The 17582-nt window shown below is 36.9% G+C and overlaps 1 protein-coding gene across 19 annotated transcripts in view; it reads right to left on the bottom strand.

Annotated features, from left to right (window-relative positions):
* RAE1 (Transducin/WD40 repeat-like superfamily protein) overlaps positions 1–15177 on the bottom strand; it is a 29021-nt gene extending 13844 nt beyond the window's left edge. For 2 of the 19 annotated variants that reach the window (XR_016054927.1, XM_088865844.1), the window contains exons 1-7: positions 10086–10339; positions 9911–10000; positions 6744–6830; positions 6573–6641; positions 6189–6382; positions 2904–3045; positions 445–525 (exon numbers count right to left, since the gene is read on the bottom strand). Coding sequence is in view for 13 of the 19 variants with exons in the window: in XM_088865844.1 (XP_088721970.1) it covers positions 445–525; positions 2904–3045; positions 6189–6382; positions 6573–6641; positions 6744–6830; positions 9911–9976 (639 nt within the window). In the remaining 6 variants the exon portion in view is untranslated. Of the gene's footprint in view, positions 1–444; positions 526–2903; positions 3046–5980; positions 6101–6188; positions 6383–6562; positions 6642–6743; positions 6831–9910; positions 10003–10085; positions 10517–12296; positions 12467–14732; positions 14786–14997 lie in introns of those variants that run through there. The other 17 variants (XR_016054932.1, XR_016054928.1, XM_088865846.1 and 14 more) reach the window with 16 other exon arrangements.
* Between the last annotated feature and the right edge of the window lie 2405 nt (positions 15178–17582).

Below are 17582 nucleotides of genomic sequence, written 5' to 3'. Positions count from 1 at the left end.
TGCCTCCAAAAAGTGTATCAAAGGCACCCCACCTGGTGTCTAAGCGGCTGCCACAAGGAAGGGTGGAGCTCATCAGCTGCTTACATTGAGGCAGCCAAAGAAGCCTGCCTGCATGAGGCAGCCGCCTAGGTACTGCCTTGGCCGCCTCAATCCAAGTTCACCGGATGGCAAAAAATGCCTTTACGTGAAGGTTAAAATTGTTAATTCATCCCATTTAAGGGAAGGGAAAAAGGCTAGGTGGCCTATTCCATTCCCCAAGTCCCATTTTTTGGGCATAAACACATAATTGAAATCAGATATCAAATTTCTTATGTAATATTGTACTTTAGTAATTGTGTTTATGAACATGATGTTATCATCAACCAGTAGTTTCCATCAAGGGCCAACTTTCATACCAAGCTGATTGAGAAGCCAAACAAAACTAAAATAATGAAAGAATCTTACCAAAATACCTTGCTTGTCAGGAAATGCCGCAAGACATCTAGTTTGGTACTTTAGTGGTGAAGTGATCCTCTTAAACTCTGTCTAGTTAGACATTTATGTAAACACCCACGTTATTGCATATAGGAAAAAGAAAAAAAATAAAACAAACCAAATCAATAAGAAAAACAAAAAAAATGAATCAGATGTGGCGTATTTTGATATGAAGTGACAAAATGAATGTCCAATAAGCCAAATTTTTAAATAACATAGGTAAATGTGGGAGAGGCCAAACCAGGTAATGAATTATCAAAAGCAAAACATAACTGGATCTCAATCAACATATAACTAACAATGATAAGAAATAACTCAAGATAAGTTTGGGAATGCTTTTGCTATGACCAAAACTCAAAAGCATGAAGATTCAAATGATCGAAAACAATCCACTAAAATGTCAAAAAAGAATCAGCTGTTAAAGGATTTCATACACTGGACTTGCTTGTATGATAAGCAAATGCAGAACTTGTTTCATAAGCATAAAAATAAAAACAAAAATCAGAATTTTGTTTCATAGATTTGAAATATGCTAGGAGCAATAGAAAATCATGTTCATAGGCAGTTTAGATAAGTAGATGGTTTGTGTCTCCACAAATACCTTAAGCCCAATCCTCTAACAGTCCCACATCACAGAAGGCAAAGGTTCTCAAGGAAACGGCCAGGCAATTGTGTAGTGTTCCTATTGGCCATTTACACCATTGTACCCTAGGATTCACAGAGAAATATAGCCTTCCCTTCTCAAATCAGGTGTTCCACCAACCCGTTTTTTGGCTAGACAGATTGAAATTGCTTTCATTTAGGTTCAAACTCAAAACCTCCCACTTAACAAAAAAGACACTACACAGAACCCAAGATTTAGAGCTCATTAAATATACATTTGCCAGTTCTTCCTCTAATCAGCATGAACTACTAGTGGGGTGCCTTTAAAATATTTATTGTCCACTTTTCATAATGATTATAACTTAATGGTCAGTGAACTGTGCGTGACCTAGAGGATCAGTTCTCTATCATAAATGGACCAAAAGTTGGCATCAAATGAGAGGTGCCACTACACCCAGCAGCATCCAACAGAAAATAAAGAGATCAAAGAAAAGCACCAATTATTCCTCACGCTCATTAAAAACTATTGTAGCATTGTTGGCCTAAAACTCTGCCCCCTCAATTGCCAAACACAAGAGGCAAAAATTCCGATCAAGACGTGGTTATGCTGAAGATTGTCTCCAAAGAAGATTTTATCAAGCAGAAAACAGTCACCCAAAGGGGCGCACCATCGGGGCCTCTGACACATACAACACATTTAAGAGAACCATCCTATACTAGTCCACCTCCAATGCCTCTTACCAACACCAACTTTTAGTATGTAACCCCTAAACAAAAGAAAAACCTACCTAGCTCCAGTAGGTCTTCGTCCAGAAGATCAACGTAAAACAATAATATTACACCATTCTGAAGCAATCCCTGGGACATGCTCCCAACATGAGCCAAACTAACAAGATTCATCTCTAAGCACTTCTTTCCAAAACCAAACATCAAGCCAGAACCTACCAAACCCACTCTTCTAAACTCTAACCCCATCTCATAAATGCTTTCTCCAAGCTCCAAAGACCTTGGAAATAAATGAGAACACTTGTTTAAATCTTAAGAGAGAACGGTCCATTACATTACAGGGATCAATAAATTCTGCTTAAGGGATGAATGTTTTTGAAGCACACTGTAATGTAACACCATAGTGGCATCATAGCGGAAACACACTAAGGATACAACTTATAGCACAATGGGGAAGGTCAACTCAAGCTCCTGCTGCCTTCTCTGACTACGGACCTATACATAAAAGGAAGCTATGTAGTAACATCTACTTGATGAATTGTCCTTTGTTCAACTATGCACATGCATATGAAGATAAACAACATAAGAAAGAGAACTGATTCCAAAGCATGAGCAGGGTACATAAGTGATCCACAAAGCGGCTGAAGCAATCAACAATTTCCATGACTGATTAAAATTCAGGCCAGCCCTAAGAGTGTATATCCTAATTTTCTTGTTTTCTTAGTATGTTACTTTTTCAATGCAACAAATTTGTGTATTTCCTAATTTGCCCTTAACAAAGTAACTATTTCCCAATTTGCATTGCAGGATATCATTATCTGATCCATGTAAGGTCACAACTCCGAGGTAGTGAGAGAAGGATCAACACCTATACTGGGCATTCCAATGGTAAAAACTGCATCTATATAATTTAGAGACAAAATTTACGGAGGCAATGGATAAGAAATGTCTTTACAATTTCTAGTTTCGCTCAAATTCAAATTCAGGGGGAAAAAAAGTAGTAATTAATACACATGGAATGCAATACTAACTTGAGGATCATCATTAGCATACGTTGCATACTAATCATCACGAACATTGATAAGGTCAGAGATGACTACCTGAGGATTTTGCAAATTGTAAATGATCAGATTACGATCAGCAGTTCCCACGACCATCAGAGGATGTCGCACACTCATGGCATAACAGCGCTCAGGAAGCTGTTGAGTGTGCACAGGGTTTGGCTGCCTAGTATCCCAATACCTGAAATAAATAAATAGCAGTTAATATTTCATCACAATCCAGAGAAAACAAGGGAGTGATGCCTACAGTAAGGATATAGCGAACCCAACAAAGAAAAGGCACACCGAATTAACATGTTAAACAGTTGCAGATAATGAGATTAAGAAAAAGATTGTCATTCTTCTACCAAACCATGTAAGAAAAGGAAGAAAATAATTTATTTAGAAGGGTTCATGAATACTACAAGTTACAAAATAGAAGTAACCTATTAACAAACTTTAAGTTAAGCCATTTAGCCTGGTGTTAATAGAAATGCAATGACTACCACTATTCATCACAAGCATGTAGCCATTGGCTGCAAGCTCATGAGTTTAAAAAAGCTCCATGATGCTAAAGTGTGCAACTATTGAAATGAGTCCAAGATTGTTCACTTTTCAGCATAGAAAAGGCACATGAAATAATGGTGCATGAGTTTTAGAAGATCGCAATCGATGAGCATGAGAATTCCAAACTGTGCTGCTCGTACAGTATAGGATGAACCCAAACAAGGATTTTCATGCATAATGAAATCACATTTAAAGAATTAACAAGACTGCAAGATAAGTCTTCTCAAATGCAAAGATGACATACTCATCTGAAATATTAGGCAGGTAACTCGTGAACTAGAGGAAGCCAAGTGAACACAAGGGATTTCAGAATTCAAATGTTCAAAAACTCGGATGCGCCCACCTAGACAGGCTAGAAGCCCAAGGAGTTCTGAGGGCAGGGGTTTAGGCCCCCTAGGGAGTTCTTAGGGCAATTTTAGGGCCCAAAACCCCGAAAAAAAAAAACCTTAATTTATCACAAAGACACAAACATCATCAAATATTCCAACTACAAACATGTAAAAATATCAAAAACAAAAAAAATAAAAGAATATCAAATCATAACACATTACACAAAAAAAAAATCAAATGCACTAAGCTTTTCAAAAAAAATCGAACTTTTCAATTGCAAACCAGGAAATATTCACAAAATATTTCAAGTTTTCAATTGCATACATGTAAATATATCACAAAAGAAAAAATAAATAAAAGAATATCAAAGTATAACATATTATACAAAAAAAAAATACCAAACCCTAATTCAACTATTATAATGCAGTAACCTTTACAAATGAAACAGAGATCAGCCCAAACCAGTGATCTTTGTCGCGAAAAGTCCCCTAATACAACCACTCCAGTCTCCGAAAGGTATAAGGAAGTATATCTTTTGATTTCGCAAGAAATCAAAGATGTTGAAATTTTTTCGGTCTCAGAAAAAATCTCAAAATCTAAGTATTTAGAGTTTCTCTCTCAAAAATACACAAAACGGGTTTTGGGGGACCAGAATGCTCCTCAAAACCCTTTTTCCCCCTTTTGGGTGGAGTATCCCCAAAATACCAAGGCCGAGATGCCGCCTACATGGAGATGTCGCCTGTCTGCATCGAGGCACTGCCTGCGTCCCCAAGCCCTTTTCTGCCTGCCTGCATCGAAGCGCCACTTAGGCGCCCGCCTTAAGGCAGCGCCTTGGCCGCCTAGACGTTTTGGCCGCCTTCCGGCCGCCTAGGTGGCTGGGCAAAACATGGAAGTTGGACTCACTCATGGAGTCAATGAGTAGTAGTCTCAGATTTCAAGAGAATCAACTTTCTAAGTCATGAACCTGTTGACCGAATTTTCTTCATGTACTTCAACATAAATTGACAAAGCCAGCAAAAAATGAATTCTCTGCAAGACATCAGATTCTTGCGCACAACTCATTGAAAACAATAAACAAAGCATAACATAACCAGAGCCATACGATCAATGAGTACGAATTTCAAAATGATTGTGATTTTATTTGACCTATATTTGGACTTAAACTCTAGAGCAAATCACTTTTGGTATCAACAGTGTTCATCATTTTCCAAGGGCGAATTTCAAATTAACCCATTGAGCTGGAGTGTTTTAATTGCTTAGACATCTAATGATAAACGAAGCCTAATGTAAGTCCAATGAATATGCATCATTCCCAATCAAAGCAAACCCACTGAAAGAGGGAATCTGTTATTGCACTTGACAATTGATAAACACCACCCGCCTGATAGCAATTTTCTCAAGTAAATGGAAATTATAATTCCAAAAACTTCAGAATGCGTCAACAAAATTCACCACCACCCATTGAAAAGTATGTTGGCAAATCCCCCCTCGTATAAAGAGACACATAAACAACTAGAAATATTTTGACAGAGATAGCACAATGTACAAGTTCAAACACACGGCAGTAGTTGATAGACATGCTTGTTTGTGCGGGTATATGCATAAAAACAAGTCAATGCAGATTCGTAGGCATGAAGATTGATGATAGAAAGAGAAGTTCTTTACATCATAATTCACGAGTCAAAGTATCGAAGAGTTGTCATTGATTTTTTTTGTATTTATTTCCTCAGTAACTTCATGAATCCACAAAATTATGGAGCAATGCCAATCAACTAGTTGCTATCATTTCCTTCAATAGTATCTAAATAGATGGGCTAGGCGAAGGTCGATGTGTAGTGTTTTTTACTTTCTTTTAATATTCAAGAAAAATTTCAGTGGCCAGACTACTTTTATTTGGTCATTTAAAATACAATAATTCAGAAATATTATTTATAAGAATCTCAAAAAACATAAATCAGAATGGCTTAAATTGTTGTCATGGAGGCGTGTGGATTATAGGTCTTGGGTTCGAATCCTACATGACGACTTGAGCTGCACGTCCTACTCTCAAAAAACATAAATCAGATGCCAGTCTAATTAAACTAACATAGCTCCCACATCTACATGATTATATTAAAGTCTTACTCAAAATAGAGAGCAAGTTAAAATAAACAAAATTTACAGCATCAAACAAACAGAGTGTTCCTGGTTTATGAAAGAAACAAAATACATCGAAAGGGTTGATGATTTAAGTCAATTACCACTAAAAAGACTGTAAACATCTTGTGCACAACCATCTAAACTGAACCGCCAAATATAGCAATCAGAGCCCGATCAACTAAAAAGATAACATCAACCAAGCAATTCCTCTTAAGTCCAAGCGAAAGTCAAAGGTGCACAATCATCCTATTACGGCAGTCATAGAATAGATAATTTTTTGGCAATGAAAACACAAATTTGTAGACATACTTCACAGTCTTGTCCAAGCTCCCAGTTACAAGTAAACTCATCTCAGGAATCCATTCAACTTGCTTAATTGGTGCGTCGTGCATGGCCACTGTTGTTGGTTGCCCACCAGACATCAAAGGCCACATTTTAACTTGCTTGTCACAACCAGCTGAAAATACTGTTGTTCCATCGTCTTTCCAGGTTGAGCACAAAACCTAACAAGAATAATCCTCATCCATCATAAACACTAGCCACCAAAATCTCGAAACAAAATACAATTTTGTCCGTAATATTGTAAATCACACCAAACGAACCAGCCGATAAATTCTATTCAAGTAAACATGAAGTTCCAAAACAAAAAAATCCCATGATCAGTATAATTTGGAAAATAATACCAAAACACACCGGCTGATCATGAGTTATTGAAGCCTTTGGTACACTGCCACCGGTGTGGAGTATCTCCCAGCACCTAACCTATTGTTGACAAAGAGAGACAGCAAGATGAATCTGTAAGTAAAGGTCAAAGGGAAATCCCAATAAGAGAGGAATCCAAAAATTAACAGGATAACCACAAACCTGATTATCCCAAGAAGCGGCCACAAGATAATTGCCTTTTGGACTGAAATTGAGGCTAGAAACCCCATCAGTGGGGGGCTGCACCACCTATATGAGATGGGTAAATGAACATATATAGTTATCAATCTTTTCTATTCAAAAATCAAAGAATAATCCTACTGTTTATCCTTCTTGAGTGGGGAATGGGGTTGGGGCATTGGTGGTTAGGAAGGATGATGCCTCAACATAACGTCCCACCCTCCATTCCCACCGTTTAACATGTCAAAAAAAAGGCAACTTGAAATGTTAATCGACGTGTCAAAGAATGAGGACAAGTGAAAACACAATCAATAAACAATCTAAAAGATAATTGTTTATTAATTTACATCCATCAATCTTTCTGAAGAAGCTATCAAGAATCTATGTATAAATTGTGAACAAGAAATTAAAAAATAAAGTCAAATTTCTCATAGCATGAGGAAAAATGAAAGAACAGTAATGTAACAGACAAGATAAGGAAAGAAAAAATATAAAGGCCTTCTCTTATTTAATATAGCACAGTAAACAGCTTCAATATATATATATATATATAAAGGTGAAACTGTCATACTTATAGTGAAGAAACGAACGTTGCCTTGCTTGGCAAATGGTGGTGGAACTTCACTTCCCCCCACCCCCATCCTGTGGAAAGAAGTTATTCAGGCCTAGTATGGCCTTGGGGATGATGGATGGCTTCCGAAATCTCCATCGCACAGATCCTCGGGTGCATGGAAATGCATTACCTCTAGTGAGAGTGCCTTCCTTAACAATATAAGATTTAGGCAGGGGAATGCCCACAGCATCAAGTTTTGGCTCGACATTTGACTAGGAAATCAACCCCTCAAGACAGGTTTTCCCTTCTTTAGTCCTTTTGGCTACAAACCAGTCGTCTGTGATAGCAAATTACGTAGAGTTCAGAGGGTCATATCTGGTTTGGACCCCCATTTTCAGGAGACACCTCACCGACCAGGAATCCCTCTCTCTGAATTCCCTTCCCTTGACGCTTGTCCCTATTTTCAGCTCCCTCTAATGACAAGATTCTCTCATCTGGAGCCCCAACCCTATGGCACCTTTTCGGTGTCCTCCTACTACTCCTTATCACTTTCAACTCTCACCGCAGCACCCCTCCACAACAAATCTTGGTCTTTGCCTGTGACCCATAAAATTCAAGCCTTTGTTTGGGTCCTCCTTCAAGGTAGAACCCTAACTCTCGACCAACCATTGCATTATGTGTCTTCAAGATGAGGAATCTATGTCTCACCTTTTTATTCACTGTAAGGTTGCCCTAGGTCTCTGATCCTCTCTCCTCGAGCTTTTTCGGTCTCCAGTGGGTTACTCCTTCAGTTCAAAACCTCTTCAGCACATTCCTCTCCCCTCCTTTTGGAAAACAAGGCAAAAAACTTTGGCAATTGTCTGTTGTTGCCCTCCTCTGGAGTATTTGGCTTGAGAGGAACTCTAAGACATTCTGAGGCATTTCTAGAAGTCATTGTTCCATCTTCAACTCAATTACAGCATTAATTTCCCTTACCATACCCATTTCCCACTACCTAACCAATTGGCATGCTCTTTTGAAACAATTGTCCCCTCCTAACAGAACCTCAGCCCAGTGGACTCCCCCGCTGGGATTCCTTAACCTGAATACGGACGGCTCTTCCCTTTGGAACCTTGGCAAGCTCCAACAGAATCTTCATCTCCTTCTCAGAGCACATACATGTTGCTGATTCAACCACAGCCAAGGCCTTAGCTATCCTTGAAGGTGTCAAACGAGTATCGCATGCAGTCCTGAACTATCAAGGACTCATCATTGAATCTGACTCCAGTAACTCCATTTTATGGGCCTCCCACCAATGTCAACCTCCTTGGCGCCTATATTGCATTTTTTAGCACATTGATTTCCTATGCAGCTTCATCCATCAGGCCACATTCAAGCACATCCCAAGAGAAGCCAATGCTGAAGCAGATAGGATGGCCAAGCAAGGAGATACCTTGTAATAGGTGCATCCCTTAAATCTTTAAATCTCGTTCTTTTATTCCTCCTACTAACCCCCCCTCCAACCAAAAAACAAAAGGAAAAAAAAAAGTGTTTGGGGGGATATCATAAGAAAAATATATATATATATATATATATATATATATTGATGTATTAGGAACTAAAGAAAATTTGCGCATAGCTCCTACACTGCTTTCATATACAAATTCCCATCGAGCTTTGCTCAACTTCACCTCTCTACCTTTATCCCCACTATCCTTCTCCTCTACGACCCCTACTTCTTTCCTTCTCATATACATCGTCTCTCCCCTTACCTACTTTACTTGAGCTTGTCTCTTTTCTCCCTCTAGTACTCAGCCCTTTTCAAGCTACCATATCCTCCTCTTCCACCCTTCGTCTTATCCCAGCCCTCCCCCCCAACATCCTTCGTCTGGCTCTCTCATCTTTTGCAGGTTTTCTTCGGACGGACTGCCACCATACATCACCCTCGCACAGGTCACACCGATCACCAGAACGTCAAACCAAGCAACCACTATCTCAGGCAGCCTAACGAACGAAACCACCATCAATTTGCAGTGTTTTATTTTTATGCACTCACCATGGATTTTGCCTTTCTCTGCTTCTCATCCCCTAAACTGTTTCCCTCTCTCCGTCTATTTTCACCCCATACTTGTGTACTCAGAGCACCCAGCCTGTGGGATGCCTTCTATTGAAATTATACTATTAATATATAAAAGTTAACATTTCTTCAAAAAAAACAAAAGTTAAATGTTACAGATGGAAAAAAAAAAATCATTACTTGAATCTTTGAAATTTTGGCAATGGTTTGAAATAGTATAGGACAGTAGACACAACAACGGATGAACTAAAACAACAAGAATACAGAACAGATTACAATATTTTCAGATCAATGTCCATTCATTTCCTTTATTTTGATTTTAAATAGACAAAACCTAAATACATACATCCATTGCTTCCTAGTTTTCTCAATTTACAACCAAATTAATAATTGCAAACAATGAATCAAGAGTTTATTTATCTGCATCTAATTTTCATATCTTATCAAGGAAAAGAGAACACCTTAATGGATAAGAACAAGTATAAAAATCTCGCTTTCGAACAATGAACCAAAAGAAATAACATGAAACTTAAAAAATACCTCCACTGATTTATTTGGGTTACTTGGATTTGAGCTCGAACCAGTGTTTATCCCCAAAGCACTCATTTCTGGCCTAAAGAGACAGAAAAACTGCAAATAAAATAAAATATAAGCACAAAGTCATCCATAAATCTCTGCTAAATTGTCAAAATAGCTTGAAAGCATAGAACAAAACCTTAATAAATGTAATAAACACCAGAAATAAAAACGATTTTATCAGAAGGAACGCGTAGGTTTTTTCTTTCCTTACAGCAGGCGTTTGAAAGTCTGGAGAGTTCTTTCGCCCGCGTCTCTGTGTATGGAGGTTTTGTTTTGCAAAAATGACATTAATGCCTTTCTCTCAGTCGAATATTTGAGGGTTTAAACCCATATTTCTGCAGACTAGTTTGGAAATAGCGTCTTTATTGAGGGTAATTATCTGTTTTAGGTGGTGGAAATATGTCATGCTCCGGTCGTTTATAGTATGGAAAGTCTGTACTATATTATGCACATACTGTGTATGATAGTATTTTTTGTCTTTTCAAATAAGCAGCAAATCTTCTGCTTGGTTAATGCCTCCCGAAAACGAAGTCCTTGGGCTTAAAATGTACGCTTTTTAGGTTGGGTGCTTAAAATGTACCTCCAAATGGTATGAAAAATGTTAGTTTTGGTGTCCAAAATTTTTAAAATAGCCTGAAAAATCTATTTTATCTCTAATTATAAAATTTAAAATTTTAAAAGCAATGTAGATGTAATAAATCTATAAATATTTGAAAATACTTAAAATAGATAGTTCAAATATTATATTGTAATATGTACTATTTGTAAGATTTGAAATCCTTTGCCATGAGCACAAATTCTCTCTCCTCTCTCACGCACTCATGCTCGTGGGTGCTCTCTCTATCTCTAGATATTATGCATGAACGTTAAGAAAAAATAGCAAAATGATAATTTGCTCCCTCAGGTATAAGTTTTTTATTTGTAATTTGGAACCATTTAAATATCATTAGATGATTATTTTTTATTAAAAAAAAAATGGATTTTAAGCTCCTTAACACTTGGAATCTTGCTGTCTAAAATGAACGGTGCCCAGTCAATTTTAGGACATTCTTTTTTTTTTATGCTCATAAAATGTAGGTTCGAATTTTTTTTCTTTTTTTCTTTTTTTTTTTAGAAATTAAAAGAACATATCACCGAAATTTGGGTCCCAGAAGTATCCCTAGTTTGGTTTTTGCCCCAAGGAGTAAATGAACACTTCTCACATGGATTTGCTTAGAGAAGAGCAAAATGTACTTGTACACAAAACAGCCCACATGTAGTCTTGTATATGGCAAAACAAATTTTTACCCCAATGCAGCCTGTTGATCTTACACAACCTTGGGGTAGGTTGAGGCCGAATCAATTGAAATCGCCCGTGTCACTCTAGCGACTCATCAAATTATCATTACGAATCGCCGGTTAGTCTTTAGACACACCTGATTTCTGATTATAAGCGAGAATCGATACGGGATGATCAATTCCCGACCGAATCATCCGATTCCATGCCGACTCGACACCTGATTCCCAATTATAAGCGAGAATCGACACGGGATGATCAATTCCTGGATCGAATGAGCCGATTCCATGCCGACTCGACGATTTTTAAACCACTGGGCCGGATCGAATCAGCCAATTCCGTGCCAACTCGATACCTGATTTCCGGTTATAAGCGAGAATCGGCACGGGACGATCGATTCCCGAATCGAATCAACCGATTCCGTGCCGACTCGACGATTTTTAAACCACTGAGGCGGATTATAAGTGTTGGTGTACCATAATTCAATCTGGTGGCAATCGAGTGTCTTCCTGATGATGGACGGTGGAGAATAACAGGGATTGGCTCTGTCTTATCACCACATATGGACATTGGAATGCCCCTTCATAGCATTACTCCAACCGATTACGGGGCAATTTCCTTGAAATGTGCAATTTTCAATTTTGATTTTGGAAATCCTGACCACTTCAGCGACGTAACATAAATAAATAGATGTGGCTATGTAACATAAATAAATACATGTTATATGTTAACCTGAAGATCCAACTGGAAGCTAAGTCCAGATCACACACACACATTTGTGTTCTTCACAAATATGATTAGTTTATGAAAATAGGTTTAAAAAACAGGCTCTCTACGTGCCCTCTTTTTATTCGCATAATACCAGCCTTGGTTTGTCTTGCAACCACAAAAAGACCAGCCAGATCAACTTCACTGCTTTTGGTACATTAATAACGATAATTACACCTTTTTTGGGGGGGTTAATGTAGACATTTATAAGAAGAACCTCACAATCTCTCAAAGATATCTTTGTAACCTCACATTCTTCTGGAGTTTCTTTGTAACATCCTTTGTGATAACATAGAGTAGTACCTGTTCCCTTGAGAAGTTGCCTACTCTTCCTCCCTCAAGATTGCCTCTCCGCTGGTCGACTCAGTACGAACACTAACTACTTCTGATCCCTTTTACTCCGAAGTTTCATTTGCTCTTTCACCTCCAACAATCAACCGCATAACACCCTCGTTAGCATCATTCTACGTGATCTGTAAGCATCAAGCAATAGAAACAAATTAAGAAACTATAAATATTTACAGAGGCAGAGTACGAGAAAGCACACTACTTGATAGGTGAAGCACCTTTTGCTTAGCATGGAAGAAGATTATGAAGTAGCAGTGAAATCACTTTAGCGCTCGTTTGGTTCATGCGTAACCATTTGCATATGTAAAACAGTTTTCATATGTAAATAGTTCCCTGTTCAATAGTTTTTCAATACTGATTTTCCCATATTTGGTTTACATGTCTGGAATTCTTGTGTACCCAATTTCTTATGTTTGGCGATCCATGGGTAAATTATCTCACGGAATCTGAATCTGGATTAATACCTAGTTTTTAGCCATTCAATTGCAATGTAGATGATTAGATATCGACATCCATCCAATTAGGATGATTTTTTTAGAACATTCAATCCATATTATGTTTAAAAAAATATATGAATGATTTAGATCATAAATTTGGTTCACTTTATTATATTATACAAGCACCAAGCTTGGTTAACTAATCCGCGGCTTTTTTTTTAATCTCTCAGTATTGTAAGATTAATGAAAAATTATTTGTAATACAAATTCTATCAATAGTTTTCCATTCCTATGACATGAATACATCTTTAACACATGATCTCCATATCCAATCTTGAAATGCATAATAAAGGTGCGACAAATATCTTATTGAGAGTCAAAGTTGGGAGCAGATTCTCTTGGAAGATAAGGAGTTTAAAGAAAATATGTATTTACTACACAAAGTCTTTGAAAAGGTCGTGGAGGCGCTAATTCCTTGTAGTAAGTGAAATACAATTTTCTAATTACTCTTGACTCAATTTATCAAAGCATTAAACGGATGTACAGATGAAAATACATAACTTCTTATGAAAAAGGTGTAACAAACATCAAACATCCAAGTTCCATTGGGTCATAGAAGGTCCAAGATTTTTTATACTCGACACCATGGAATTGAGAATCCATAACATATTCCCTCATTTGTTTCATCAAAAATTCCGAAAAAGCACAAACAAATCAAATCATCATTAATCCCATATATATCAGGTTAACTATTACACTTCAATTCTTCAATTCTCCAGTTTTCAGGGATGAAGGTGTCTTACCCTAGTTGCATTTCTCTTAAGAAGTTTTCTCATGTTCATCAATTTCAATTTTGCTACAGCATTACCATTACAAATCACATTTTTGAGGCAACACTAACTCGATGAATAATCAAATTGTAATCCATGCATACAAATTATGAGTTACAATAGCACGAATGGTATAATTCAGAAAATTTTATAGAAAATATATTATTACCAAGAGAAAAATCATACCAAATGGAAAAAGTAGGCATAACCCATCTCTTTTTTTCCTCTTTTACTTTTTAATCTAAGGACTAAAGAAAATGATACAGTATAACTATAGAAGAACAATAAGACTTACCCGAGCAATAAGAATTCAAAAGAAAACCCAATTTCACTAACACAAATCATCACTAATAAAGAAACCAGAAATTTCATAAAATTGAAATAATTGATAAATTTATCATAATTGATAAATTGATCAGCTAAAAGAGACCGATATAATATAAAAAAGTGAATAAACAATGAAGAGATTCACACCCGAAATCAGGCCCCTTAGCTCAGAGCCCCATTGAACACGAAAAATGGAGTTTTCCAAAGCTTGGAAGACCAGCTGATCATTATCCATTGACCGATCCAATAAATAAAATATAAAGAGGGGAATACTGAAAAAAACAAATAAATCCTGATTTTTTCCCATTTGGAATCATTGTTGCAGTAGAACTAGGAAGTTAAAAGTATTCTAGAAAAAAAAATTGCTTCCATCGGGGCAAAAATAAATAAAATAAAACATGAAAAACGAGGAAAAATATAACAGAAAAAATCCATATCCAAGTTTTTTTTTACAGATTAAACTATAGCTTCTGTACCCAACAATTTTTATTTTTTTTTAAGACAATGAATGTTCTCCTGCATTTATCATGAAGAATTATTATGCTATGGTTATAATGGCAGTTCTATTTACCCAAAGTAAGCAAACACACATATCAAATTGAAATTTTGTTTTTGCCATTAGATGCTGACAAATATAGCACACAGTTCCGATAAATTTGCTTTTGCCATTACATGCAGATCAAATAGAACACACCATCAATCTCATGGAGTCATCAACAGCCTCATATGATTTATCTCCAACAAAAAAATACAAGAAAAACGAGCGAAAAGAAAAAGTATCGAATGAGACCATTTACCTTTGGTACAAGGTGATCACATTAATTTGACCATCGGATGTGAAATTGGGTAGCTGCAATTATTTCATTACCAAGTTCAAATTTATAAAAATAAATTCTTGAACTTTGTAATCTATTCAAGCCATCAAAATTCATATCGAACGTTCGTAAGTAGTTGTGACCACCTTTGTATAAAAGGTAAATGGTTTCATTGTATACAATCCCAAAAATAAAAGGAGAACCAGCAAAAAAAAAAAAAAAAAAAAGTAAACGAAAGAAAACTTACCTTGTTGAAAAAGATGGAGAATATTAAAGATGTTGAAAAAGATGGAGAACGTTAAAGATGCTGAGACTTCGAAAGTGATTCTCGTTTGAGAGAGAGCAAAATAACGGGGGAGAAGAAAGAGCAGACTTAGGGAGGTGAGAGAGAGAGAGAGTAGTGAGGTTTTGAGAGCGGCGCTGTTTTGTTTTTTATTATCACCCAAAACGCTTTTCTATTTTTACTGTTACCCACCTTGTGAGATGGGAATTTGTTTTCCCATGATTTACGGCCCAGATTGATAAATTCTTTTCCAACGGAATCAGTTTTCATGGAATTCACACAAACCAAACATGTGTAACTGTACGTTTTATATGAAACAACCAGCTCTAAACTTGTTTCATGATGTAAGTTTGCGGACTTGGACTCTTCTGATTTACTCATACTTTGCTGAGTGCCAATGTTAAAGTCAACCATATGGGAGCCAACCAAAAAATATTTTGTTATAATTTTTTTATAATATTTAGCTGAGTCTATTAGACTTGGCTCATGGTCCGAGATCCTACCTGATTTTGAGCTAATTTTTTATTTTAAATAAGGGAGTATCTACATAGAGATCATTTTTTTTTGTTTTTTTTTTTTGTAAATAAATGTCACAACTATTAAGGTCCCTTAAATTTCAAAATTGGTAGATGTAAGAATGTCATCGAATAGACAGTTCCAAAAAAAACTCTTATAATTCGTGATTCACCCCAAACCATCGAATTTGACATCTAATTAGTAGGAATGATTGTCGCTTCCATGTACAAAAAAAAAAATCTTCTTGTAGACAATCCTTATATCTATTTTTTTCTCTTCTATGTGGGTTCATGTTTATGTGCCATATTGAGTTGTTCTCTCGTGTTTTGTGCACAGCTCAAGAATGTGGATTTCTTTAGTATGGGAACACATTCTTCTATTTATATCTCTTTGCATCTATTTGCATCTCTATGCACAATGTTTGTCCCTCCAATTTCACTCTCTCGGTTGCGTCACTAGCTTGTGGACTTTTGGTACTTTTTTTTTTGGAAAAAGCATAAAAAATCTTTTTAGAAAATGTAGACACCCTGATCTTGATTGAGGGAATTGTAGGAAACTGAAGAACCCCGGAGCATGCCCTATAACCACCAAGAGTCTCAAAACTAGTACCCTAAGACTTATACTACCCTATTTGGTCCATCATGAGCCCACATCCCCGAGAACAAACCATTCAAAATCGATGGTGAACGAGCCTGAATTCAACGAACCCACATGCTGCGGGTCATAACATCAATGATAGGACAAGCAACGGCCATAGTGTGGTGGCTCAAGTCACAAAATTGACACCCTCAAATTATGGCTGCAGGAGATCATGATTGCACTCAGCGATGGGGGTAGCTTCGTTGGCTCAAAGTGCCGCCAATCGCCTGACATCGGAATGCTCAAACCGCGATGAAATGTAACCATCATTATATGGTAGATGAGGGTGCCATTGATGAATGATTGCGCTAGTAACATTAGTTTTTCATTAGCTAGAATCACCGCCCACCGTCAGATCTCGAGATGCCCATAATTGTGTCGGAGAGTAATCATTATTGCCTAGATGACCTGGGTGCCCTCACCAACAAGGCATCTAGCCACGTCATACTAACTTTGAACTTGAAGATGCCAGCAATAACGCTAACGACATTGGTGGGGATGTTGAGTCATCTGACACGCCACCGCCCAATATCACGTCAATCGTAAATCGAGCGGTAGCGTATTACGCAGCTCATAATCATGCCAAACCAACGTCACCACTGGCATCTGTATTGAACATTTGAAGGGTGCAGATTGCATACGGATGCATCCGTAGGTGTAGAGGTGAGGTGCAGCTTCAAATTTTACCATGGTATATAATTTTGATGTAAAATGTTATTAGGATTATCTCAAATTCTATTTTAATATCTAATTAAAAATAAATAAAATTAAAATATTGTTAAAATCAGGTAGATCTATAAACATATGAAAAGCTTGAAAATAGACGGTGTAGATAATATGTTGTAAAATGCACTATTAATGAGACTTAAAATCTTTTTATTTTACATAGTCATACATCTCGATGTTGAGATGATCAATTAAAGGGTTTTTCAACATTAAAACTACCTTTTCCGATTGATTTTTTAAGGGCATTTGTAGTTCTACATTATAAGGTAGCATCCTTCTATAAATGTTTTTCATATTTTAATGGCAGAAAAACCTAATGTCGTGGGTGGCGTCGTTGAAGAAACCACTAGGGTCGTTCATGATAAATGACATAGATCGAATCTTATATTCTAGATGATGATTTAGGGTTACACCTGTTTATAAATAGTGGCTGGCACCTGCTCTGGGTGTTGGGCATGGGGGACTGACTTAAGATACGTCCCTTTTTTCTTTTTCATTGTTTCTATTTTGAATATATTTTATGAATTCCTCCCCTTTTTTCTCATAAAATCCCATTTCCAAATTTTCTAGTGAGTTTCCAATTTAGTTGTCTTAGAAGCTGGCACTGCTAGTGGTATGTTTGGATGCGGTCTTGTGGCTAGTCTTATGCTTGGACCACAATTTGATGG

Source organism: Amborella trichopoda, chromosome 4 (genome assembly GCF_054954075.1).
Source record: "Amborella trichopoda isolate Santa Cruz 75 chromosome 4, AtrichopodaSantaCruz75HAP2 v2.0, whole genome shotgun sequence".
In the NCBI taxonomy this organism is placed as follows: domain Eukaryota; kingdom Viridiplantae; phylum Streptophyta; class Magnoliopsida; order Amborellales; family Amborellaceae; genus Amborella; species Amborella trichopoda.
This window is presented reverse-complemented; position numbering and strand designations above follow the sequence as displayed.